This window comes from Hippopotamus amphibius, chromosome 15 (assembly GCF_030028045.1).
Source record: "Hippopotamus amphibius kiboko isolate mHipAmp2 chromosome 15, mHipAmp2.hap2, whole genome shotgun sequence".
NCBI classification, from domain to species: domain Eukaryota; kingdom Metazoa; phylum Chordata; class Mammalia; order Artiodactyla; family Hippopotamidae; genus Hippopotamus; species Hippopotamus amphibius.
Window position 1 is genome coordinate 40,951,754 of NC_080200.1, and position 26,978 is coordinate 40,978,731.

Below are 26,978 nucleotides of genomic sequence, written 5' to 3' on the forward strand. Positions count from 1 at the left end.
TTGCAGCCTATTGAAGTCATTTTGAATTGCGCTCAGAGGCATATGTGGTAGAAGCCATTCTTTGGGGGCTTACCTCATCTCAAAACACAGTGTAGGTGCTTTCTAGGTCTTTATGTTGTTGATTAAAAAAATGGAAGAGGACAGGGTTTTTTTAATAAGCACACTAGGGTACTTTACCAGATATCGTTCCAGGTTGCCGTGAAGCCTTAAATGCTCTTTAGCTCTAAATGTTCCGTCAGTTTCAAGTCCACACCACTGTGTCACTAGGTTCTATTTTTATTGTCAAAGGTATCGCAGAAGACTCTAAAATTTCTGAATAACCAAAATAAATTTTATCAGGAATTCCACAGCCAAATGATATTATAGGAAGGGAGTATTTTGAAAATATAAAAAGATTCCTTATAGCACAGGGAACTCTTACAAGATGTTTTGTGAGAATGCAGTAAGCCTGACTTTGTAACTTTAGGAAATAACTCTCTTTTCCTAAAAGAATCAGTAGTATCGATCTAGAAAATTATATGCTGATAAATATCTTTCTCTACTAAGCGGGAATGTAATATCATTGGGTAGAAATGTAAATACATCAAGAATTAATACAAACATAAATTATTCATATGAGAAAGAAATAGCATAATAATGATTTTAGGCTTCAGGAAAGTTCCCTGGATAATTCACTGGCAAACAATTCTGGATGTGTTACATTGATCCTTAAAAAGTCCATTATTTAAAAGTGCACACCTGGGCTTCCCTGGTGGTGCAGTGGTTAAGAATCCGCCTGCCAAAGCAGAGGATACAGGTTCGATCCTTGGTCCGGGAAGATCCCACATGCTGCGGAGCAACTAAGCCCACGCGCCACAACTATTGAGCCTGCGCTCTAGAGCCCACAAGCCACAACTACTAAGCCCACGCGCCGCAACTACTGAAGCCTGCTCGCCTAGAGCCCGTGCTCTGCAACAAGCTACCGCAATAAGAAGCCTCTGCATTGCAATGAAGAGTAGCCCCCGCTCTCCACAACTACAGAAAGCCCACATGCAGCACCAAAGACCCAATGCAGCCAATAAATAAAAATTAATTAATTAATTAAAAATGCACGCCTTTAATTCATCTTCACTTTTGCTCCTTCCACCAATAACATATCAGTCTGTGGTTTTCCAGGTTATAGTCCTTCAATTCTAAACATACATGATGGTCTGTATTTATTGCTATATGTCCAGTGGCTATCACAGTAGGGACCCAATAGGTATATTTTGTTGGATGAATGGTGAGTGACAAAGCCTGCAAATTCAACAGGTAGGAATAACTAAGCCATTGTACTCAACTGACAAATCAGGAGTTATTTATATAATATCTACTATCTCTCGTCACTGTAACTAGGGCTGAGATGCAAATGTCCAAACAGTAGTTCCTAGTCTCAAGGAGTTCTTTCGTTGAGTAGATAAGTTGTACTTTTACCAAATAATCAAATGATCGACCACATGTGACATAAAAAGTTAAGTGCACAAGTATGCGAAAATTGTGGAGGATATTTAGCTCATGTGGAGAAAACACAATCACAGGCAGTAAAATTAAAGCAACGAATGCACTTCAGCATTATAGGTCGATCCAGTACAAATCTAGCAGCCACACCACGAAAGGGACTGCATGACACTACAGAGACGGGGCTTTTGTGGCAAATAGATCTGAGTTCGAACACAGGTTCATCCACTTGCTGCCAGGGACACCTTGGGAAGTTTCCTCATCTGAAAATGGGAATCACGACGATCTTGCAGAAGGAATAACAACTACGTGTGTTCGATGCCCAGCGTGTCTTTTATGCTCAGTAACTGCTAGCAGTTAACATGCAGGTGCAATTTTAAAAGTCACTGACCAATCAAAGACTAAATCTGAAATCATCATTTCGGCACTCTAAGGGGGAAGAGAGTAAACGTGGTCTGAAAGGCAATAACAGTGTTCTCACACATGCTCAGCTTCAGATACGTCACACGTCATTCAGCCAATTTTGGAGGAACTACCACGTGCCAGGCTCTGTCCCAGACTCAGTAAACCATGTAGCACTGGCTCTAATTTGCACACATCTGAATGCGATGGAAACTTGATTGTAGAGAACATAATCCCATGGGAGAACCTGCAAACACCCTTGGAAACCAAGTCTGTTATCAAAAAGCCAAAATTAAATGCTTAAAACTGGGGCTGGGTCATGGTTAAGGAAAGTGAGTCCAAGAAACCAAGAGGCTCAATGATGTAGAAAATGACACCCCTCGCTAGTGGGGAGGCTAGGGCAGGACGAGAGCTTCACTGCGAACTTTGCAAAGTAGTTTACAGCTTTGCGTTAGTACACCAGGTTGAAACAGGGTTACCTTTACAACAAATACGCGGGAGGGAGGGGATATGGGGATAAATGCATAAATACAGCTGATTCACTTTGTTGTACAGCAAGAACTGGCACAACAGTGTGAAGCAATTATACTCCAATAAAGACCTGAAAAAAAAAGGCTACAACAAATAAAGTTTTCCCAACCCTGGAAGGTCACGAGCTTTTTAGGCAAATGGGTTTTTTATTCTAACATAGTAAATAAAATGACATTAATTATTACTCAGGGTCATCTACAAGCAGTGTCCTTGTTCAGAAACACTGACAAGCTGCAGTGAGCGTCTCTTAGGAAGTAGCAAACCAGCTGAAAGGAGGTGAAACATAACACACAAAACGATCTCTGAAACTGGCTGCCCAATAGCGAGAGCCCAGGCATGGTCACTGACGAGAGCGCCATCAGATGACCTGGGCCAAGACTGAGGAAATGATCCTCTCCGGGCAGACGGGAGATGCACAAGCAAGGAGAGGCCTTTTGCCTAATACTCTCCAGCAAGGAAGCCAAAGGGCCTTTGAACTTGATGTTTACAGTACTGAAGCAGAACCCGAGAGTGGCTGTAATCACTGACGTCGGTCCAGTGCCTGAAATTCAGGCAGAGTATGCTCACGGCCACGCTCTCAGCTGAGCTCACCTCAGGCGCCCCGCCCCCCTCCCCCCCCCCCCCCCCCCCCCCCCACGGCATGGCCAACAAATATTTCTATCCCTATCACTACCATTGCTTCCACTCCATCAATAAGCCCTGAATGCCGGAGCAAAGGCTTCCCCCACAGCTCGTCAGTGCTGACACTGGTACGCAAACTAGTCTGGGGGCTCCAAAGTTTGTGCTTTGAAGCCAAACAGGGAAGAAAAACCAGACAGGTATTGCCATGGGTACACGAAGCCAGAGGGAGCCTCCTCTTCTTTGATCCCATACTCTGCTCAGCTGGCCCCTCTTCAAGGTTTCAGAGTTAAGCACCTGGTCTCTCCACAGAGGAAGGACATCCAGAGCCTGGAGCCCCTGTTTAATAGCTCTGTGACTTCGTTCTTCAGCACCTAGCACAGCTGACTGGAGGAGCTCAATCCTGAATGAATTAGTAACCTCAACTAGACAATAGCCACTGTGCATGGCTCAGAGCACAAAGCGATGAGGACGCGGAAGGGAATGAAGCATGAAAAGATATGGCCGATGCTGTCAGGACTATTTACCGAGTATCCAGTGAAAGCACAGAGTTAGACGAGGTTTGACATGGAAAATAGAGCAAACAGTACAGCCCATGCTCCCTGTGCATCAACAGTCTTACTGAGGCCACAGCACATGAAGATGCCTCATGAGGGCTTGTGGAATAACTTCCAAATGAGCAGAGATGTAAAATATTTCAAGTAGGGAGATAAATATGTAAAGAAGGTGAACAGAATACCCACCGATTGGGAATCCGCGTGCAAGACACACAAACACGCCCCTTAATCCACCACTGAGTGTCTGGAAGCATGAGAACATTTCCACCGGCTCATCCAACACACTGTAGATTTTCTGTCTGCACAAACAGTTTTCTCTATGCTCCTGGAAGGGGCATCAGAACCCCTTCCGAGGAAGATTCTGACATTAAAGCCAATTAGGATGAAAACAGGAACATTTTCCTTCTTCTTGGCCAACCATCCTTGGCACATTTGAAAGAAATTTATTGAGCACTTATTCTATGCCAGGCCCAGGGCTACGGATGGAAATAGAACCCAGGGCTGGCCTCAATGCTCACACGCCAGCAGGCAGAGCAGTGCTGGGGGAGCCACGTTCTGGCAGAAGAAAAGAGGAGTGCTGGGGAATGGGAGGTGGGGAACCGTGACACCCTGTCAGCTGGGGTTCTGGCAACGCTTGACTTTGCTGTCGGGACAACTGGAAACGTGCATTTAGAAAGAAGGAGCAATTTTAGTGTCAAATCAGATCTGCCTGTGCATGTTTACCGGATTGGACTCTGAGAGCCAAGGATTGAGCCGTGATGTCGTCAGAACTAATAAATAGGTTAGGAGAGCTGATGAGGGCTAAGTGCGGAGTCAGAGGTTAGGTATTTCTGTGAGCACTGGAGCACACTGACAGCAGAAAGGCTGTTGAACTTCTAACTAGGAGACATGAAATAACCCCAGACTTGAAACTAGTACCCCACCGCATGCTGCCAAACACCTAGCATCTGTTCAAGTCTATTATGAACCATTTCCTTGGGGAGGGATGTGAAAGAATTGCAAGCAGCTGCTGAGAAGTGTGCTAGCTGGGGAGGCCGCTTCCGCACGGCAAATCTCTGCGTGAACGTCTTCATTAAGTAATACCATTACTGACCACAGATATGCTGCAAAATGGACAAGGGATTCAGTCACAGGGCGCATGGGAGGTCAGTGCCCCTAGGAGGTGATAAAACAACTTAAGGGTACATCTTAGAAAATGCATTAAAAAGCAAACTAGTAAATCTGACATCTCATATTTGGTTTGTGAAGCTGTAGCTACACTCTCCAGGGGAAGCATTTCAACGTGCAGCACCTTCACCCTCATCATTTCGAAGCCTGCAATTTTACAGTGGCTGGTCAGTTGCCCTAACTTGAGTCTTCAAGGTTTTAACTTTATATGGTTTACTGGTACCTAAAAATTGTTCTTGGTGCAGTTTTCTTCCCCTGGGCATTTACCTCCTAGAGTAACTATGAGGGGAGAATAATAAAGTCATGTGATATGGCAGTGTTAATAACACACAGCTATATTGGGTTACTTTCTTTTTACTAAACATTTTAGGCCAGTTCTTACTCCCTGGGTAACTCTGGGAATTCTCCGCAGGCGTGCAGAAGACGTGAATCTAGCTCTTTGTGTCTGTAACTGTATACCTGCTATTGATGCAAAGGACGAAAAGAAAAACACCCAATACACATTGTTCTATTTTTAAGCTGTTGTACTCAGTTCCAGGGGAGGGAAAGATGCCCTTTCTCCCCTTGAAAGTTACTGAGAGCCAGCTCTTCTGCTATAGTGTAAATTCAATTTCCAAACGTTGAAGACAGAAGAACATAAGCACTGAGGGAGAAAGTACGGGTGTGTGTGTGTGTGTGTGTGTGTGTGTGTAGACACACACGCATACCAGTTGGAGCTGGGGGTGCCAAAATAAATCTTTCCTCATACCCGGAAATGCCTATCAGGGAAGCGAACTAGCTGGCAATCAGAAACTCCCATGTAATGCTCACTGTTTTCAACGGCACACACTCTCATGTCCTAGGGCAGAATGGCATGCCACGGCTCTAGAAGGCACTCCACCAAATATTAACTGAAAGACTGAATTAGCGAATCTTTCCAGGAAACGCATGTCAAAGCTCTCTTTGCCTGTTAAAAAAAAAAAGCCAACTGCATAAATTGGCAGTAGGGTGCAATATTTCTCTAAGTCAGGAGTCCAAATATTAGCTGTTCTGGTCCGATGCTGCTTAAGGAAGCAGTGGAATTGTTTCAGGAGGAGCTGGGTCCCCTTGGAATTTTGACCTTTCTTTCCTCCTGTATTAACCTCTTTGAAACATGTCACACAGGGTATAACACTTTTTTACATGCAAGTGAAGATTTTCATGACTTTTTCTAAAATAACTGAAGACTCTCTGGGATCTCAGAAAATGATTGCGGCCAGCCCCCAGGGACCGAGTGCCAAACAAAATGGTCCCTCGTGTTCCTGAAACTTACAGTTGGCTGGAGGAGGTGGAAAATGACAATGGGGCCACCGGATGACACAGCAAGGGTAGGAAAGGTTTCCTGGAGGAAGGGACGTCCAAAGTAAGACCTGAGGGGAAGGAGGGGTTTCAGGTAAAGAGTCAGGTTAGACATGGGGGGAAGGCAGTGAGAAACGAGATTCAAAGACATAAGCAGGAACCATATAAGACATGCTCAGAGTTCTGACCTTTCACGGTGGGGAATTCTAGCAAGATCATACTGTCTTCTTGTGAAAAGGCAGGTCAGAAAAGGACACGTTCCTGTGGGGAGTTGGGGGAAGGCAGGGAGACTATTGATGGTGTCTTGGCTGTAGGTTAGCATTGAGATGGTGTTGTCTGGACCAGGTGGTGTGGCCACAGTCAGAAGTCAGAGTTAAGAAGGTAGAATCAACAAGCCTGGGGTTTGGGGAGGAGTGGGAGGAGGGGCAAAGTTTCTTATTTAGGCTTAGCCCCTCCTTTCTACATTTCCTTTAATTTAAAAACAACTAGGGGACTTCCCTGGTTGTGCAGTGCTTAAGAATTCGCCTGCCAATGCAGGGGACATGGGTTCGAGCCCTGGTCCAGGAAGATCCCACATGCCGTGCACCAACTAAGCCCGTGCACCACAACTGCTGAAGCCCGAGCCTAGAACCTGTGCTCCACAACAAGAGAAAAGCCTGCGCACCACAACGAAGAGTAGCCCCCTTGCTCTCTACAACTAGAGAAAGCCCACTCACAGCAATGAAAACCCAACACAGCCAATAAATAAATAAATTAATTAATTAAAAAAAATTAAAAACAATAACTGGGACTCCCCTGGTGGCAAAAATGGTTAAGACTGTGCTCCAAATGCAGGGGGCCCGGGTTCAATCCCTGTTCAGGGAACTAGATCCCACATGCATGCTGCAACTAAGACTTTTGAATGCCGCAACTAAGGAGCCCTTGAGCCTCAAATAAGGAGCCCACCTGCCACAACTAAGATCTGGTGCAACCGAATAAATAAATAAATATTAAAAAATTAAAAATAAATAAAAAGAATAAAAACGATAATACATTTTCAATAGTTCTTACTTTTTCTAAATCTAAAATAGCTGATTTCTCCTCCATGTTTACATCCTTTCAAGAATATATTTATTCTACATGCACTCACCATCTTCATAATAATGAACAAGCTCTGTAAAATCTTGGTAACTTGAAAGGGATCAGTGGGTCCTTTTCAGGCAGGGAAGCAGGCTCAGAATTATGAAGTCTATACTGTGCTTTTATTCTGCAGATAATTCTAGTTTGCATACACCTGGGAACACATCCAATAGCTCTTTCCCATCTTGAAGCAAAAGAATTTTTTTTCTAAAAAAAATTTAGTCTAAAGAAGTAGCAATCACACTGTCAAAGGTTGCCTAACTCAAGAGCATTTGGCCAACTGAGCTCCTGAAAGCTGTGGTTACTAAGGCTCTTCAAGGCCTCTTTCCAATACAGACTTCTACTGCTTGTATCCATCTATCTGTGACCATCTGGATCAAAAAACCATGGTCTGAGGGACAGAGGAAGATGTTAAACAACACTAGGGAGATGTAATCAGCAAAATCCGTATGGCGGAAAACTAATTTTACATCAAAAACAATCTGGTCTCTTCAACAAACAAACTGCAAAAGAAAAGGGTGGGAAAGAGAGAGATGAGACAAGAGACAGAGACAGAGACAGAGACAGAGACAGAGAAAGAGAAAGAACCTATAGACTACAAGATTTAAAGGATATGCAAAATAAATTCAATTTATGAACGTGGCTTGATTCAAACCAACACACTGTAAAAAGAGAGGGAGAAAAGAAATGCGGATTTTTGAAAACTGATTGAATGATATTAAGAGATTATCGTTAATTTTTAAACAAATGATAAGGGGTATTATGGATATGTTTAGGGAAAATAATTCTTCTCTCTTAAGACATAAATGACTCCAACAGAAACCAGACTTTCCTTCAGACTATAGAAAGTCCCTAGCCTGTATCCAGGAAAGATGATTTTCACTTTCATTCCAGAACTAGAGGTCACGGTAGGAACAGTGGACAAGTTTCCGCAACAGTGAATCTACCTTCCCCACCTGCCTCTACATGAATAGTGGGATACTCCCGATAAAACCAGTAAGGTAGACTGACATTCCCAAACTACTTTCACATTTGCCTAGCAATTCAATCCTGAAAGTGAACTAAAAGTGAAATCAATGTTCTTAAAAGCTTGAGTCAAAGTTTAAATGCACGATAGTAATCCATGGTGAATCATTTTATAATTCATTATTTTTGGAAAACACACACTTATTCTCAATAGGGAAGGGACATCTCCCTCAAGGGTTGAAGAGTGGGGAAAATGAGTACCAGAGCATATATCTTTAGAGCCCTTTTAAACAAGGCTCCTTCTGCTCTTCCCATACAAATAAAAAAACAAAACAACAACAACAACAACAAAACTAAGAGATTATATTAGCTACTATTAATCAATAAGAAGAGTGATTTTTCTCTCTCAAGAAAGTTGGGACTGGAAAAATTTTGAGAACCATTGATCCGGACTTCCCTTACCAATATTTTCTCAAAGTGAAGTCTACCCTGATCTTTCAACACAGTCAGGAATTCCTGAAAGAGACAGGAATACCTTTCTTTTTAACAGACAAATAAGCTGCAGAAAGGCCCGAGCTCTTTATGCCACTTTTCTTTTTTTTTTTTTGGCCGTGTAGCGCAGATTTCAGGGTATCTTAATTCCCTGACCAGGGATTGAACCTGGGCCCACGGCAGTGGAAGTGCAGAGTACCACTGGACCACCAGGGAATTCCCCAACTTTTCTGTCTTGATATTGTCAACCAACAGAAGTTACGATTGTGTTTTTCCTTTGGGAAGTCTAAAAATAGGAATTTAAACAAACTGTCCATTTTTCATGATAAACAAAATCCTCAGAGAATCTTTTACCCATGAACCAAGTCAATCAGACAAATTTATTCAGCTAGGATGGACTGTGACTTCATAATTCAATGTACATAAAGAATACAATAACTGTACTGTACAATGAGGACTATTCACTGTATGTAGCAAAAAAATGTGTATCTGTGGTGTTTCCTTAAAACTGCTTTTGTTTTCATATTTTTTTCTTCTGTTGAAATCTTAGTAACTCTTGGACCACAGGTCATTAACATATTTTGAGTCAAGAGAGATCAAATCCTATCCTTTTCTCCACTGAGTCTTTTCACCATGTCTGTGGCTAGAAAGAAAAAGAGAGTCACTATCTCTAAAGACCAGTCACACAGGGGGTCTGCTCACGCCTAAGAAGTGCTTTCTACACCCCTCTCCTGGTGAGGCTGCACTTTTTGAACCTGGATTTTGACTGTACACGTGGGAAGTTGGGATCAGTAGCTCAGTGTCACAAGAAGGCCAAGGGGCTTATCTACAAGAACACTGTGACTGTGAACAAAGCCCATCGAAGCCATAAATACCTTCCAAGGGCAATCGAAGGTTGTATGAGCCAGACTCTCAAACTATACAGAGGAGGAGACAGCATAAAGTGTGGTACAGAATGTGTTTGGAGGTTGTCCAAAGATCTGATGAACTATGGGGGCAAAACTGGTAGATTTAATTTAAGAACTGTTTTCCAACTTATATTAGTTGTCAGTTAAAAAAAAGGTTTATGGACACAAATCTCAAATTTCCTTGAAAAGTTACCAAGTTAAAGTTTTGAAACCTAAGTTTGTTGCTCAGAGTGGCACAGTGGCCTGCAGATAAAATAACTGAACATACAAACTAAAAAATTTCCTTTTGACACTGAGACAGTGCAATCATTTTTTAAAAATTTAGTCATGGAAGGGTATTTGGCAGAATAAAATACAATTTCTTGCACACTTATGTGCTTGGTCCTCAAAAAAAAAAAAGAGCCAAATGGTAAGTTTAATGCTGATTAGTGCCTTAATTAAAAGAAAATTTTAAGTGATCACACAAAAATGCTGAGAATGCTCGCTATAGACTCAAAGCACCCAGAGCCCATTTTAGCCTCCTCCACATAAAGACTGGGATAAGTTAAAAGCAAGGATTGAAAAAGCCGTGAAGTTACTGTGATAAATTTTGATAAAAGAAACTGATCTCTTTTAAAGTATAATAATTGTTGGAACTGCTACCTCTACTCCAAAAGTGATTTCAGTTGTAAAAATAAAATGAAATGGATGATTGGTGTCTGGATATTTAAGGAAAGAGCCTTGCAGTCAAAATTGGACCAAAATCTGACTTTTTCTAGCAGTGACCAAAATCTCTTTCCATAAAAGAATCACGGATTCTGTCTTAAATTTTATATGTACTCTTTGGTGTAAGTAAACCAATGGGTAGATTGGCAGGAAAAATGTGCCCAAGTAAAACTGATTAAATTTCTTTAATACATTGGATCTCTCTCTCTCTCTCTCTTACTCTTTTCTGAGCAGTTTGGAATCATTTTGAGTGCCAAAGGAAATACTCTACCTAAAAGATGTATTTGAATTTGAGTGCATCTTGATTGAATGTCAAAAAAGAACACTTATTTGGAAGGATCGAGTACGCTTTGCTCCAGAGAAATTCATGGCAGCTAATTTTGCCTTTTGTATACTGAAAACAATTAAATTATTTCATTCAAGTCCTTTTAATAAATTGCATTCTGACCGGCATGTAACTGAGAATAGAAATTTGTTAACAGTGAGTGTCAGTTGAGTACTCACAGGACTCATAAAGTATTTTAAGAGGAAAACGGTCAAATTAGATTTTACTTGCAACTACAAAAGAAGAACTACGTATTTCCAATAGGGTAATTAAAGAAAACAAATGAAAACCTGAAACTTAGCTAAGCACAATCATGAAACTTTCCGCACACCACCTGTGTGTGAGTATGAGATGGGCAGAGTCTAATAATCACTGCAACTCTCACGAATATATATTTTATAATGATATGGTGTCATATGGAACCTATATTTTATTAGAATAGATACATTTTGGCTAGTGACACTAGGGCTGTGGACAGAAATGATTTCAACAAGAAACATCCCAAGGGACCAATTCTACCTCTGACCCTTACATCCCGATAGCACAATAAACACGGGTGGGTGTCATGTCCTTTTACATTCCTGCCCACGCCTCTGCTTCCCTCATATAGCAATATTTGCAGACCACCGAGGCAGGAACTTTTGTACTTGCAAAGCTTCAAGAAATCTATCTTTTCTCAAAAATACCTCTTTGAGCACTTATGTGTGAGGTCTCTTAAAATACTGAAATAGTTTTCAAAAGACTTAGGAACCACTTGGAATTTTCTCCTTTAAGAGACCACAAATATGAGACCACAAAACGTTTTCCTACTGATATCCAAATCCCATTTCCCAGCAGGGAGGTTAGATTGTCATTGTCAACATGTACACACAGTTGCACAGCACTGTGTCAGTGCGGGCACCTTTGGGGGAGGTGACGGCAAAGCTTAATCAGAACGGAGACACGCTGTCTGCCTTCATGCAGCTTGCACTTGGGGCAGACACGGGCCTGGAGCCACAGAAAGCAAATCACATGGCTGGAGGGTAAAGCCAACACGCATACCAGAATGCGGTTAGTCCAGCCACAGAGGGGGCAGACATGACTGAACAATGCCTAACATTTAGATTTCCAAAAAGCTTGGGACAGTTTGTTTATTTTCTGAGGGTTTTAATCTCTTGCCCCCTGTGTGGATTTCAATAGAGAAGGGATAATCTGAAACAGTAAAATAAACAGAGGAAACCAAGCCAGTTAGTGAAAAAAAAGGCAGCCCTTGTTATCAAGGGTGGTCCATGTAATACTCTATCAGTGTTTAAAATTCCAGACTTCCCTTGGTCAGACCCATAATCCATCCTGTCTCTGGTAGCAGCACCAAGGCTGCCCTCCATGACATCAACTTCAAAAGACCCACCCATCTTTTGTTTTCTTTTAACAATATAGTTTTATTTCTTTAAAGAGTGGTCAGTGGCTTCCATTTCGCTCACACCAAAGGGTCTTTGGGATTTTCTTTAATAAACACAAAGGAATGATTTGTAATTAGCCTGTACATTACTTACACGTCTGTATAAGGATGTCACCATCAACGCAAGAAGCTACGTGGGTTATAGTTCTTTTCAGGCATGAAAATTAGCAATAATCAGCGCCACAATAAACTAGCTCATCAAGCAGAGGCAAAACTCGCTGCTGGCAATTCAAGAAATGAGATGAAAGTAGAATGAAACAACTCCCAACTGCTGAGAATGGTCAGTTGGCAAGCTTCACTTTGGCTTACTGATGGTCAAAAGGCAGTAGAAGCCGTTCTACAAAGACACAGTTCAAGATTTGGACTGGAGGTCTTACGAGTGCTTTAAAAAGTGGACGGTCCTAAGAGAATGGATCTTTAGCGGCTCTTCGTGAATTACCTAAGTGCAGACACCTAAGGAAGCAAACACTTTCCTTCTGAGTTGAAAATAACTGACCTGGAATTACAGCTCATAATGCAAAGAATTCTCATGAATATATAATTCAATAGTATTGTAAAAGATCCTAACAGGACTTTCAGCAACGGGGGACATTCTGTGAATTAAGATGTACCAGGCTACTGAAGAAGCTCATAAAAGCCACTTCGTACCAGTTAGATCTGTATCAGCGCTCCAGTCTTAAAATCCACATTCCTTGGAGGAAGCTCGACTATGTAATCCAAAGGTCCTCTTGCTTCAGTCAGTCTCCTCCCCCACCGGCACCCCTACCCTCACCCCCAACCACCTCTCCTCAGGGAAACCACAGGGGCCTCTGAGGAAGGTCTCAATTTGAAGAGATTATCTGATCACTGCCCTCAAGACTTAACATTCTAGATAACCCAAGTACCTATACTATACATTTCCAAAAGTAAAATCCAGGCACAGGGAGAAAGCTATCTGACTTAAGCAGTGTATGATGTCCTTTGAAAGCTATGTGTAAAAACTCTAGCTGTGGTAGGTTAGGTTAATAAACAAACAAGCATTTAAAATACCCCTTTCAAAAGAACTGACATTAAAATATTACACCTACCTTATTTTTTAAAATGTTTGTGTTAAAGATCACATAACATAAAATTTACCATCTTAACCATTTTTAAATGTATAGTTCAGTTGATGTTAAGGATATTCACATTGTTGTGTCACCTGCCTCATTTTTTTAAGTTGATTTTTTATTCACTATAACTGAAGGAAGTGACACATTGTATTTTAACATAACAAAAAAGAGTTATGCTAGATGAGTCTACGTACATTTTAAAGGATTTCAACAATTACTTTAGTATATGTATCAATAATATTTGAATTTTTTGAAATGTAAAATGCACAGTTATAATACCCAGACTACATATATTATGACTTCAAAAGTTTTAGCTAAAACATACATCTTTTATAGGTAAAAGCAAAAAGTAAATAACTAAATAAATAATAAAGACATGAGAAGTGCTGGCGAGAATGTGGAGAATTTAGAACCCTCATATGCTGCTGGTGGGGATGTAAAACAGTGCAATTACAAAACAGTCTGGCTGTTCTTCAAAAGGTTAAGCAGAGTTACCATATGACCCAGAAATTCCACTCTTAAGATATATGCCCAAGAGAGAGGAAAACATAGACCCATAAGAGTTCACAGCAGTGATATTCTTAAGAGCACCCTGCCTGCAATGTGAGAAATCCCCAAAGTCCACCAACTAATGAATAGATAAATAAAATATGGGATGTCCAAACACTGAACTATTATTTGGCCATAAAAGGGAATGAAATACTAACACATGCAACAACAAGGATGAACCCTGAAAACATGAACCTTAAAAGAAACCAGTAACAAAGGACTATGTATCATATGATTCCATTGATATGAAATGTCCGGGATAGACAGGTCTACAGAGAAAGGAGATAGATCGGGGTTTGCCTAGGGCTAGAGGAATGGGGTAGTTTGGGGTGATGGCTAGGAAGTGTGGGTTTTTTTGGGGGGGGTAATAAGAATGTTCTAAAATTTATTGTGATGACGGATGCACAGCGCCATGAATACACTAAAAGCCACTGAATTACACACTTAATATGGGTAAATTGTATGCATGTGAATTATATTTCAGTAAAACTGTTAAAGACCATCTTGAAAATAAGATAAACTTAAGTCTACGAATACCAAGAAATAATTTTAGGGACTTCATATTCTACTGTAAAGTAGGTTTCTATCGTTCCAAGGGACAAGGGGCAGTTAGTGGTAGAGGGCAAAGTTTGGCAACAAGGATGTCTCTAGCAGTTGAAAGTCCGATACGCACTCCTATATATCCATCTTTCACATCTTTATGTGATGTATACAGCACTTTTCAGGCACTTGACCTCACTTGGTGGTTATTAAGTTAGTGTTCAGATGTTTATTTAATGGGAAATTATATAGTGACATCAGCCATCTTCCCATAGAACACCTGTTTTCACTAAAATCGAATAATGATGCCACATACCCAATTCAGAGGGGAAAAAAATGAATAAAGTCAATAGGTTGAATTTTTTCAATTTCAAGATTTTTCACTATAAATTTTTCTGAAGGGTTTCTTGCCTCTATTTCTGTGAATGTTGGCCAAAAAGGGCTTAAAATTATGAAATATAATGCCTAAGGGACACTAGGACTTTTGACATTGTCAATCATGGTTAGATTTAATAGCTTATACTATTCATGAAAATATGCTTATAGTTTTGTTCTTACACTGCATGTCATATTTTCTCACACTAAATGTATTCCTACCTCATTCAATATGTAAACATTTTGAACATACCCACAAGAGTGTTATGAATTTCCAGTTAATAATCTTAAATGTGTTTAAGAACTACTACATTAAAGTCTGGCTCTAAGCCTCACCATGCCAAAGGAATGCTTTCAGATATGTCATTAAGCATAGGTCCCAAGATAAGACTACCACATTCTATTCTAAAATAAAAAAAAAAAGCGGCAAGATTCCAGTATAAAAGCTACTAATGTTTCCAATTAAAAAATAAATAAATACTTAGTGTGTGGGTAAAGTATGCTGATATAAGGATTTTATGGTATGTATCAATTTAGGAAACTTCTGTGATATTCTTTAGGAAAGTTAGTTTCAAAATAATGAAACTTCAGCTCTGAGCACAAACTCCTTTAAGAACAATGCATTCAAATTACACCTTAACTAGAAATAATCTAGTTGAGGAACTTTAAAGTACAGAAAGATATTCTGGAAAATTGCAGATTAAAAAGAGTAAAGGCAACAGTCAGACTGTAGTACTTTTCAGAGGTGGAAGAACTTTGGAAAAAACAAACATACAAAGCTACGTGTGCACATACACATACTCACAGTGTGCTATAATGAAAAACTGTGTCCCCAAATTTCATAGCATCCACATTTTATTGCATTATCTCCTACTAGAGATGAATCATGCCCTCTGGACGCAGATTTAGGTTGTCAATGTAAAACACTGGTAGAGAAGTTTGTACCACAAAGGGGAACAAACTAAAGAGCTTGGCTGGCAACACTTTAAATGACTGACTGTTCTTGGTGTGTGTGGGGGGGTGGGGTGGGGTGGGTAAGACATTAAAGAAACATGAAACAAGTGAAAATCATCTTAACATATTATTCTTGTCTTATGTGTTCGCTGCTTTTAGAAACATAATGAAGTATCTGGTGTTTGCTTGAAAATAATCCAGTGATGGGAAGGAGTATAGGTGGGGGAGGGGGTCCAGGGTATTACAGATGAGACAAGACGTGTGTGTGTGTGTGTGTGTGTGTGTGTGTGTGTGTGTGTCTGTGTGCGCGCGCGCATTTCTCCCCCTGCAACAGCACTGACAGGTCCTGGTGATATAAATGTCATTTCCACAGGCGGATCTAGGAGGCCTGCAGTCATCTTGCCATTGCGCTCTCCTTACAGAACTCTTTCTAAATGAGTGGCCAAGAACTTCTTCTGACTTGTTTACTTGCCCTCAGCATCACAGAGCTCAGATACTGGCTTCCCTTCATCGAGTGCCCTGTGAGAGGAAACCCCCCTGGTAATTTAGGGGAAGTTTCTTCCCTCTAAGGAAAATTCAGATGGAAACTCAAGTAATTGTTTAAGAAATTAAATAGAAAGACAGCAAAACCTATTTCCCCATATGAGGGATTCCAGGAAATGGACATTTGAAAGCAGTACTAACTGATAGCGTAGATGTTGCTGGCTTAGCAGAACAAGTGCAATCACGGGTGGTGCACTGGCTTCCAGCCTGGGGATCTGGAATCACTGTAAAGATCTTCTCCATGAAGAAGCTAAAAAGACGTTTATCTTGCCTGGAGAAATGAATTTGCACAAAAATAGGACTCGGGAACCTAGATTCTACCGAGACTCAAAATTGCCTGGATCACTCCGGCAGATCAATCCTTCAGCAGAGAATACCATCACCCCAAAGCCTTCTCTCTGCTTCTCATGAAATACCCACTAATATGGAACAGAGGGAAGATGGGGTACTGTCCCCTGAAGACATACAAACCACAACACTGTCACAGAAAGCCTTGTCTAATTATAGAACCTCCTTCCTTTCTGTCTCTATCTCTGTCTCTTTCTGCTGGTAGACACTCTAGCATCTTTTTACTTGGCTTTATGGGACACACAGAAGTCTTTTATAATGGAAGGCAGGTTCCCAGTCATTTCCAAGGTGAGCAGTTTTCTCAGCAGAACTCCATTCAAATCAACGTCAGTAGACTGGGTGTATGTGTGTGTCCTTAAGTGCAAATCTCCAGTTAGAATTCGTCGGAATTCATCATTGCTCTACTGAAAACCTTTGTCATTTCAGCAAAAGAAAAGCACCTCTTTCCAAACTGCCCACAGACCTGTAGTTCCACAGTGGTTTGAAAGAAATTACCAAATTGGTAATATAAGGGGAAAAAAATCTTATTTTTCTTAGAGAATAATTTAATTTTAAAAGAAGTTTTAAAATCTTCTTTCTTGTTAATTTTATTAAAAAAACTTTCAAAAATGTCTTACAAACCAGAACTGATCAAAACCAAGACTACCTTGCAGCTGCTGAGATTCACAGATAAAAATTCCCGGGAAGTCCCTGGCAGTCCAGTGGTTAAGACTCTGCGCTTTCCCTGCCGAGGGCCTGGGTTCGATCCCTGATCGGGAACTAAGATCCCACAAGCCGTGCATGCAGCTAGAGGAAAAAAAATAAAAATTCCCAACTCACAGAGGCCCAAGCCTTCTGGAAAGTCAAGTCTCACGCAAAGCCTTGAGCCTGATCTTTCAGGGCTTCTGATCTTTCAACTCAAGAACTGTTCCATTTTTACCGCAAAAAAATTTTCCATAAACATTCACTTCTGAGGGGTTAGGTGACCACAGGCTGAACCCCTCTGAGCCAGTGGTTTGTTGCAGCTGATAGGACAGCTGACCCAACCCCAGGTGGTATTAGCAGAGGATTGGTTCCTGGTGACTGTCCCTATCCGGTCATGTGACACCTGGAGCGCCGGGTTCAGTTCTGGGAAAACAATGGGATTCAGGGGAGGGCAACCGGGTTGGTGAAGGGTCTAGAAGAACTAGGCATATTCGGAAAAATTGGGAGAGAAATTCTAGATTGTGCTCAGGTGCCCTCTTGAAACCAGCTGAAGAACTGTCATCCTCTGCTGTTCCCTGGGGCACAATCAGGACCACCAGGTACAACTCACAGGAGACAAGTTCAACTCAACTTCAGACCATCCAAGCATGAAGCTTTCAGGCGGGAGCTGAAGGCCACCTTCCAGGGTGCTGGGGAGGGGACGCCCGCTCTGGGTGCCAGGATGCGCGCCGTCACCTGTTCCTGCCTTCCAGCTCGGCCAGCCTCAGTCTCCTGCCTTCTCTCCTGAAAGCTGAGTGGCTCTGCTCTGAAAGGGAAAGTTTCTGTGGCTGAAGAGTCAGGTGCCTCTTCCCTCTGACTTCCTGTGTGTGAGGCCACATTCCCCAGGGTTACTTTTGCTGGGAACCTGCCAGGGCCCCACCTCTGGCTCTTATTGCATTTAATGGTGAGGCAGGTGTGAGGAAAGCAACAACAAGAAAGCTGCTTCTTCTCTGCTAAGACAGTTGCTTCCAGACTAGGGAGCCTGAAACTGGAGAGATAGGAATAGGGATGGCCTGCTACTCAGTTCCTACTTTGTTCCCCACTGGGCTCTTCCTCCCTGGTCGCTGTTCCCGTGACACTGAAATCACAAGTCTATCTCCCAACCAGACTCTGAACTCCTTGAGGTCAGGGGCCTTGTCTTCCTCATTTAGTCTCCTCAGGTCCTAGAAAGGTGGCTGGTACATGAAAAAACTCAACAAGTACTTAGTGAATGAAACTGTCCACAATGGAAAGGGAGACATTTTCTGGGGCAGCTAGACTTAAATAAATTTGTCTACATTTTACCAAAACCCAAATCCACTAAAAATAAACAAAAAGCATTTGACGTCCCAGATGTCCCTTCTACAGGATGCCAAAAAGCCAGGTGATCTCTTTCGTCCTCAGGTGGGTCTTCCCATTAGATCTTACAACCTCCCTCTCTAGATGGAGGTTATTTGCAATCCCTTCCCATGTTTGTAAACAGATCGAGAGAGAAAATAAAGTGGGGCCAACCTGTTGGCTTCAAATGAGCTGGGCTGAAGCTGTTTTCTCGGTGTCTTGTTTCCAGGCTGCCGTGAAAGTGTGTTCGTGTGTTGAGACAGACTCGGTCTGTCTAAGCTTTGATTAGCTGGGAAGGGTCTGCCCACGGCATGTAAGCAGCACGTGAAATCTGCTGCCCTGTGGATTCCAGGGTGCCACACACCGGGGCTACGTTTCTCAGGAAAGACTGGGCAGTTGTATAACCAATGCTAATATTTAGAATTATGCAGCTGCGGTAAGGTCATCTCATCCCACGCTGCAGGGCGGAAACCAGTCCCTTCCAGTGGAGAGAAAGGAATTCTCCCTGGCTCCCATGTTGTTCCTCGATCAGCTGCATGGTTTCTTTGATTTTCCTTTAATAGGAAACTGATTGCTGTGAGGATCACAGACAAAGGAGGTGCGAGGGATCTGGAGGTTTAGTCCCATGCCCCTGAATGGCAGCTCTCTTCTTCTTCTAGAATTTTCACTTATACAATGTGGACAGGACAGCTCTTACTGCCGATAGCTGCAGTTAATTGAGCACATACTGTGTGCCGGGCATAAATCCACAGAACGGACCCACGACACAGGTACCATCAACACCTTCATTTCACAGAGAATGAGAAGGAGGCTCAAAGAAACTCCTCCCCACCAAAGACAGATACTTCTTTTTCCCCTTCTTCAATGAGATGTATGTGTGAGGGAAAGGAATCTACAGTCCCTTTTCTTGTACATAAGTGCCTGGAGTATTTCACAAAGGCCTCAGCTATACCCCTGAGCCATGACAATGAACAGTTTAAAATATTACATTTTTCTTATGTGATCTGGGTTTTCACTTCTGCAGGGGCTTCCCAAACCCTTCATGTGTCCAAGAACTAAGATTATCTAGCCCTCTTGTGTTAAAGAAAATAATAAAACTTTAGGTCATTCTTATTGTAACTGTCATTTCTCTGACACTAAGGGCCACACTTTGAGGTACGCAATTTACTGTCTGTACTTTTATTTTCTCAGGTTAAGAAAGCCCTTTGCTGGGTGTAGTTTGCTGGCTTCGACTACAGTTAAGTCCTATATTCCACTGAATTCACTGGCCTACAGATTTGGAAGAGTGCTTGTCAAAAGGGATGCCTCCCCCTTCCAGAAAACTGGAGACATGGAAGATTCCTTTCCAGGTAAGTGACTGAGAAGCAATGAACACTTAGAATGAGAAAAGAAGAAAGCACGAGTTTCATGAAAAGATTCCGAAGTGAGGAAGAGGGGATAGTTATGTCTACACAAGGCAACCTGAAATGGAGTTTAATTACCACCTAGTGAATTTAATCAGGGATAAGTCAGCCGAACCAACTCATATTTCTGGCATGAAATATCTCGTTTGGTTGCCTATCTTGACCAAATCAACAGAAACTGGTGCCAACCCCCTATTTTATTGTGCAGCATGTTGGCATAGACGTATTCTTCTTGTTCAAAAAAATAAGTACTTGAGTACAAATCTAGCCATTAGGCTTTCTCCCAGCTTCTCTTTGGCAGCTTCTGGAATGCTAATAAAAGGAGAACATGGCATACAGCGGCTCTCGTGCTACGAGTCACCAACAGGGATGTTCCAAGTATGAAAACCTAACTTAAATTTCTCAGAGTTTAAATGTGATTAAATGTACATAACCTTCTAAAACTAGGTGCCAAATGGAAGCAATGCAATAAGGGTTTCATGCATTTCAACTTCTGTCTGCACAGACCCTGGGACTTTTGAACCTAAGACTGCCGAGTTCTTGTGTTCCTGTCGGGTGCAGAAAAGGCCAGCATGGCTAGGATACAACACGGTTATACCCAGAAGATGGAGGAGAGGTTTTCCAACAGTTATCTGTTTAGAGGACAATAAATATGGTGTTCAGTAGCTGATTCCATGTTGAATTAAGCTTTGACACAGGACTGCCAACAGCGGAAGAAGACAACATGTAAAACCCAGCGATAGCCTGATATGCGCACAAGTCTAGCAGTGCATTTCTTATAATTAATAGCACTGACACTGAAACCTGAGTTCCAATATTGGTAGCCCAAGGGTTGGATTGAGCCTGTAGATGTGCTGTGTTTGGCTTGCACTGTTTTTGTTCTGTTAATTATGTCAACATTTAGAAATCTAGGTTCTTATCAATTTTTGGATTTCTGGATTCTTTTGAAAAATTGGAAGATTTGGCCCTTATTGACATGTGGCAATGACTGATTGGAGCTTATAGTTTTCAGGTCACAATCACCTCCTTGCCTCCCTTTGTCTACACTATTCTGCAGCGGGTCACTTTCCATTTATCATCACACACATCCCTGCTACCTTTCCTGTCGAAGAGAAACATTTCCCTGTACCTATGACTTTATCAAGTAGGAAAACAAAAAGTAGCCTGAAAGGGCAGCTTTACATATATACATCACCTGCTTGGCCACTGGTGGCATTTGAGTTTGCTTTTCCATTCTAAAACAGTGGACCCTAGGACTTCCCTGGCGGTGCAGTGGTTAAGAATCCACCTGACAGTGCAGGGGACAAGGGGAAGGTCCCTGGTCCGGGAAGATCGCACATGCTGCGGAGCAACGAAGCCCATGCGCCACAACTACTGAAGCCCGTGCGCGCCTAGAGCCCATGCTCCACAACAAGAGAAGCCATCGCACTGAGAAGCCTGTGCACTGCAACAAACAGCAGCCCCTGCTTGCCACAACTAGAGAAAGCCCACACACGGCAACGAAGACCTAACGTAGCCAATTAATTAATTAATTAATTAACTAAAAAAATAAATAAAATAGTGGACCCTGAGTTTGTTCTCTCCTAACACATTCTCCAATAACGCTTCCCAGCATACACAGGGATCCTCTGGGATATGTGTAATTTGCAAAAGTCCCCCCACCTCCTCATTCACACTGAGTCACACACTCCTTTGGTTTAGAATGACTGTGCTTAAAACCATGAAAGAAATTCTTATTGAATCTATCATTCATTCCAATTGATTATAAGTATCTAAATTACCATGTAGCTTGGAAATTATTCCTTTGAGAGTAACACCTTCGGCAAAGTAAATTATGCCCCTTGTCTTAACAGTCCTGGAAAAGAGCGGAGACTCTTAAGGGTCCCTAGCAGCAGTATTCCCAACTTGCAATTAGGTTACGTTTTGGTTACATTTTAAAAGTCCATTTTATACCAGTTGTTTGCACTTATAATTCCTTTCTCTTTAACACCAATATTATAAACGTTGATAATTTCTTCAAGGTTTACGCACAATTTCTTTTTAACCAAGCAGCGGGATTGCATCATGGTGGGTTTTTTCCCTGAAAAATTACTCAGTGAAAGCTCTTGTTACTTTGACAAAGTTGATAGTATTAAGTATTAGAAAATACCAGGAAATTCCACTTCAAAGTTAACTAGGATTGCTATTAAAGGGAACTCATATTTTCTCTAGTTGTACCAAACGAGGGCTTTCCTCTTACAGAGGGTAACACAGTGGGTTTTTAATTTTTTTAGCACAATTACCAGAAAGCAGAAACCTTTAAACACTGGTCTCGCCTGTGAAGCGATAGTATAAACGAACCCAAGACCCCACAGTTTGTGTCCAGGAAAACTCAGTTCAGGTACACAATTCAGGTACTCAATTCAGACTCCAGCCAGTAGGGATGACGGGAAGGGACTCCTTGTTTCCCTGAACAAAATGGATGTCAGTTCTGTCCTCTAAGTGCTTCTGCAAGAACCTGTTCCCCAGAAAAAGAGCAGCACGTGGATAATGAGGACATGCCCACACGTCAGCATGAATTTAGCTTCTGTGATAAGAATCGTGGCCGCTATGATTACCTCTGGTCAGCAGTGGGTCAGGCCAGTTTCAAAAACAAGTGCCCCAAATCATCCTGTCTACATGACTGTTTTATGGGCAATTCATCCTCCAATGGGAGCTTTATGTACATGCAATCACTTGTTTGAAGACCTGAACAAGTAGAAGCCAGCAGAGATCTGCAAGGCATTGAAAAAAAAAAAAACCTGACATAGTTTCTGTCCAAGTAATGGCCAGCCCTCCAAGGCACAGAGTAGTCAGAATCTTGCCCCAAGACTTTTGAGTTGTTCTGTGACGTTCTTATTACACAGAGATCTTGAAAGAAGATTATAAATGTCCTTGAGGACTCCTTGGGAGGGGAAAAGATGCTCAGAGCCAGCTCACAGAATGATCTGCCTAAGGATGGACAGTAAGCCAAGGACGGAAAAGAAAACAGGGCCAGTAATACCTGAGTTCTGGGCTTTAGCTACAAACTCAGAAACCATCCTGCTGGGGCAGTGTCTATGGACATTCCTTCTCCAAGTCACAGATGTGCTGTGGGGAAAGAGAAGAGTGGGCAGGGAGGAATGTACAGCAACATTTTTCTAAAACTTCTTGGCTCTGTTTGTAGCCATCCATCACATGTACCAGTGACTTTTCAACCGTTTCCCACGCAGGCGTACATCGTTATTTCGCGTTCATAGGAACATAAGAGTCCTACCCTGCAAAGCTTCCATACCTTGAAAATCCAAGTGTCAACTGACAAAATATCTGGATGGGGAAAATATCCCACCCCCTCCCCATTCTCCCACCAGCGTAAAAGGCAACGGGGGTGGGGGTCGATGGAGAAGGGGACACAATCATGCGGGTTCACCGGGAAAAGATACAGTGTTGGTGGCAGCAGAGTTGGTGAGTGTGTTGTGGGCATTACCTCTTGATGAGGCTTCCAAGAAGGCTCCCGCTCAAGTCGTGGTGGCTCTGAGAACAAGCATTCTTGCATCAATAGCTAATAGGCTGTCCAACCAGATGTTATCTGGGTGGGATAAGAGGGTGAGAAAACAGACCTGTTGTACACGCTGTTGTCAACTACATCGCTGTGGGCAGAGAAGGCTGGTTGTGTAGTGTTTAGCAGGGCGCCTCTTTCGTAGTGAGGCAGACCAGATTACGTGGCGGTTCAAATCCGTTTCCTCTTGTGATTGGTAAAATACGAGAGTTATAATCATTCATGCATTACTAAAGCCTCCTTTCCACCATTTTGAAGGGACTTTTATTTTCTAGAACAGAGCATGCATCCAGCAAAAACCTAAAGCGTTTGTTTTTCTAAGCGATCTTTGGCAATAAGCACACATGAAAAAAACAAACAAACAAAACTGCATAGGGTACCTGTGACAAGACTGGAGATGATGAGTGGTAACACCAGCATCTGTAACATCCTCATCAGAAGTTCCCCAGGAAAGGAGAAGTACTTGACTTCCCGGTAGCTCATTTTGTACGGTCGGAGGGTAAATCCAAGGATTGTACCTGAAGGGAAAAAAAAAGGAGAAGAAGAAAAGTTGAGTCTTTCTTGAAACTGTAACAATCCTAGAGAAATAAGCAAGAATTTGGCTGATAATCACTCCTAACAAGAGTCCATTTATTTAAGCAGCAAATATTTGTGCTGCTTTGGAGTAAGGGGTGTGCCTATCTTTTCAATCATAGTCTGGAAGGGTCTGGCTGAATTCAGGGCTTCAAGTAGAACTTTGAGAAAAAATGTTCCTGGTCTTAGCAAATGAAAAATTTCTTTGTCTAACCTGAACGCAGTGGAACCAATTTTGACATGGCCCAGGACAAAGTTACAAAGATTGGGGCATATCTAGGAAACAAATCACGTTTCCACACACAAAGTGATATAGGGGGGAAAAAGGCTAATTATGATGAAGTTCTTTTGTAACAACAGATGTTAGAACTGCTGGCATAACCACTCATAAAGGGTAGTGTAACTTATTTTTTACAAATAAGAAAAACTCCTCTTGTTCACACTGTTAATCCATTTTCGTCATCTCCCTGTCTGCACACCACACTTTTGGTCTACATGGTCCTGACATTGCCTTGACAACTGTATTGTATAGACTTACAAGCTGCTGGCAAGAAAAGATTACACAATTAGCAGAGACTTTTTCCAAAAGTTTTCCCTGAAAACTTAGGGGATAATAGGGGAAAGAGAAAGCAATTTCCCCCTTAATTTGATTGTGCTCCTGGAAATTTAAAAAATATGTAAATGATAACTTATACGTAAATCAAATTATACACCGTACCTTTGGAAATGTTCAGAAATTAACAAATGGGTTGGGACTTCCCTGGCGGCACAGTGGCTAGGACTCTGCGCTCCCAATACAGGGGCCCAGGTTCGATCCCTGTTCAGGGAACTAGATCCCACATGCATGCCACAAGCAAGACCCGGTGCAACCAAATTAATAAATATTAAAAAAATGTACTGAATAATTTTCTGCCTCTCCCTTTTCCCTAATAAACTTTCCTTGCCCCCCCAAATTTGCTTATTCCACTATTGTAAATATTTTCAAAAATTTTGCCCTGCTATTACTAAAACATGTGAGTTATGGAAAAGTACTGAGTAGTCTAGAGGCTAGAGGTTGGGGGAGGAGAAAGAATACTGTGTAGACACGAGTTTTTCCAAAGGAAGCAAGCAGTCCTTTAAGGAAACTGAACCATCCTAACTTCTTATGAAATGAGACACAAAGTTCATTTCAATTTTTACTGCAACTCCAATTTCAATTCTTGGATTCCAGCAGCATGAAGTATCCGTTCCTTGATTACATACTGTGATATCCCAATTATGAGTTGAATGTATATGACTAGGAAATCCAGCTGACCCTGTTTTCAAGACCATCAGAAAAATACTTATTGCCTTTTCCCAACGTAATAGTAATATGTTCAGGAGAGAAAAGTTGATTTAGAAAATGTAGAAAAGTGGAAGCAAAAGCCTGCCTTTTTTGGTTCTACCATGTACGTAGCAAACAGCGGAACTTCCCTGGTGGTGCAGTGGTTGGGAATCCGCCTGCCAATGCAGGAGACACAGGGAAGATCCCTGCTCCAGGACGATCCCACATGCCACGGAGCATCTAAGCCTGTGCGCCACAACTACTGAGCCCGTGTGCCGCAACTACTGAAGCCCGTGTACCTAGAGCCCGTGCTCTGCAACAAGAGAAGCCACCGCAACGAGAAGCTCACACACGGCAATGAAGAGTAGACCCTGATCGCCACAACTGGAGAAAGCCAGTGCTCAGCAATGAAGACCCAATGAAGCCAATAAATAAATAAATAAAAAATAAATAGCAAATAGCTAATGCTTACTGAGCTCTTTCTATTTGTCAGGCATTGTTGTTAGTGCTCTACCTGTATCAGTATCAACATATTTAATCCTGACAAAACTCCCAGGACAGAGGTACTAGTTTACCACCAATTTACTGATGGAGAGATCTAATCGTAGTGAATTTAAAACATGCCGAGTTCCAACAGCTCTTTCAAATCAAAGTCAAACAGCCATTCAAGTGGCAGAGCTGGGATTTAAACCCAGGCAGTTTGGACTCAGATCTCACATGCTTGACTACCTTTCATACTTCCTGACTCTTCAGTAGAGCAAAGACAACCACTATTAGTGCTTCCCTGAGTTTCCTTCCAGAATGTTCTCTTACAGAGTTAAATATAAGGAAATCACGCAGACTATACTTCTCCATATATGGTCACCATAAACATCACTTTTAAGCCTCATGACAGCAGATCAAATGATTGTATCAAAATTTACTTAATACCTTCTTTGTTGTTGAACACTTAGTTGTTTCGCATTTTTTACTTTTATGAAAAATATCATTATGAATATATGAAGGCTGGTTTTTACCTAGGAATATTTTATGTAGTGCAGTTCAGGGAAAGGGAACCAGTGCATTAAAGAATCTGGTTGCCAGCTGTGGGGAGGAGAGAAATAGGTGAGGGCGGTTAAGAAGCATAAACTTGCAGTTAGGAAATAAATGAGTCATGGGTATGAAATGTACAATGTGGAGAATATAGTCGATAATTATGTAATATCTTTTTCTGGGGACAAATGGTAACTAGACTTACCACGGAGATCATTTGGAAATGTATAGAAATACCTAATCACTATGTAGCACACCAGGAACATAGTGTTGCAGGTCAACTATACTTCAAAAACAAACAAACAAACAAACAAACAAACTCACAGAGATCAGAATTGTGGTTACAAGAGGCAGGGTGTGGTGGGAAAGGGAATTGGATAAGGCAGTCAAAAGGTACAAACTTCCACTTATAAGACAAATAAGTACTAAGGATGTAATGGACCACATGACAAATTAACACTGCTGTAAGCTATATATGAAAGTTGTTGGGAATTCCCTGGCAGCCCAGTGGTTAGGACTCTGCACGTCCACTGCAGTGGGCATGGGTTCAAACCCTGGTCAGGGAACTAAGATCCTCAAAGCCATGTGGCCAAAAAAAAAAAAAAGAGAAAGTTGTTAAGAGAGTAAGTAAATCCTGAGTTCTCATCACA

General features: G+C 41.8%; 1 protein-coding gene across 2 annotated transcripts in view; it reads right to left on the bottom strand.

The window, feature by feature from the left end:
• SLC1A3 (solute carrier family 1 member 3) overlaps nt 1-26,978 on the bottom strand; it is a 73,557-nt gene that overhangs the window by 27,973 nt on the left and 18,606 nt on the right. The window contains exon 3 of one of the 2 annotated variants that reach the window (XM_057709227.1): nt 23,801-23,938. In XM_057709227.1, the coding sequence (XP_057565210.1) occupies nt 23,801-23,938 (138 nt within the window). Of the gene's footprint in view, nt 1-23,348; nt 23,451-23,800; nt 23,939-26,978 lie in introns of those variants that run through there. The other variant, XM_057709228.1, reaches the window with a different exon arrangement.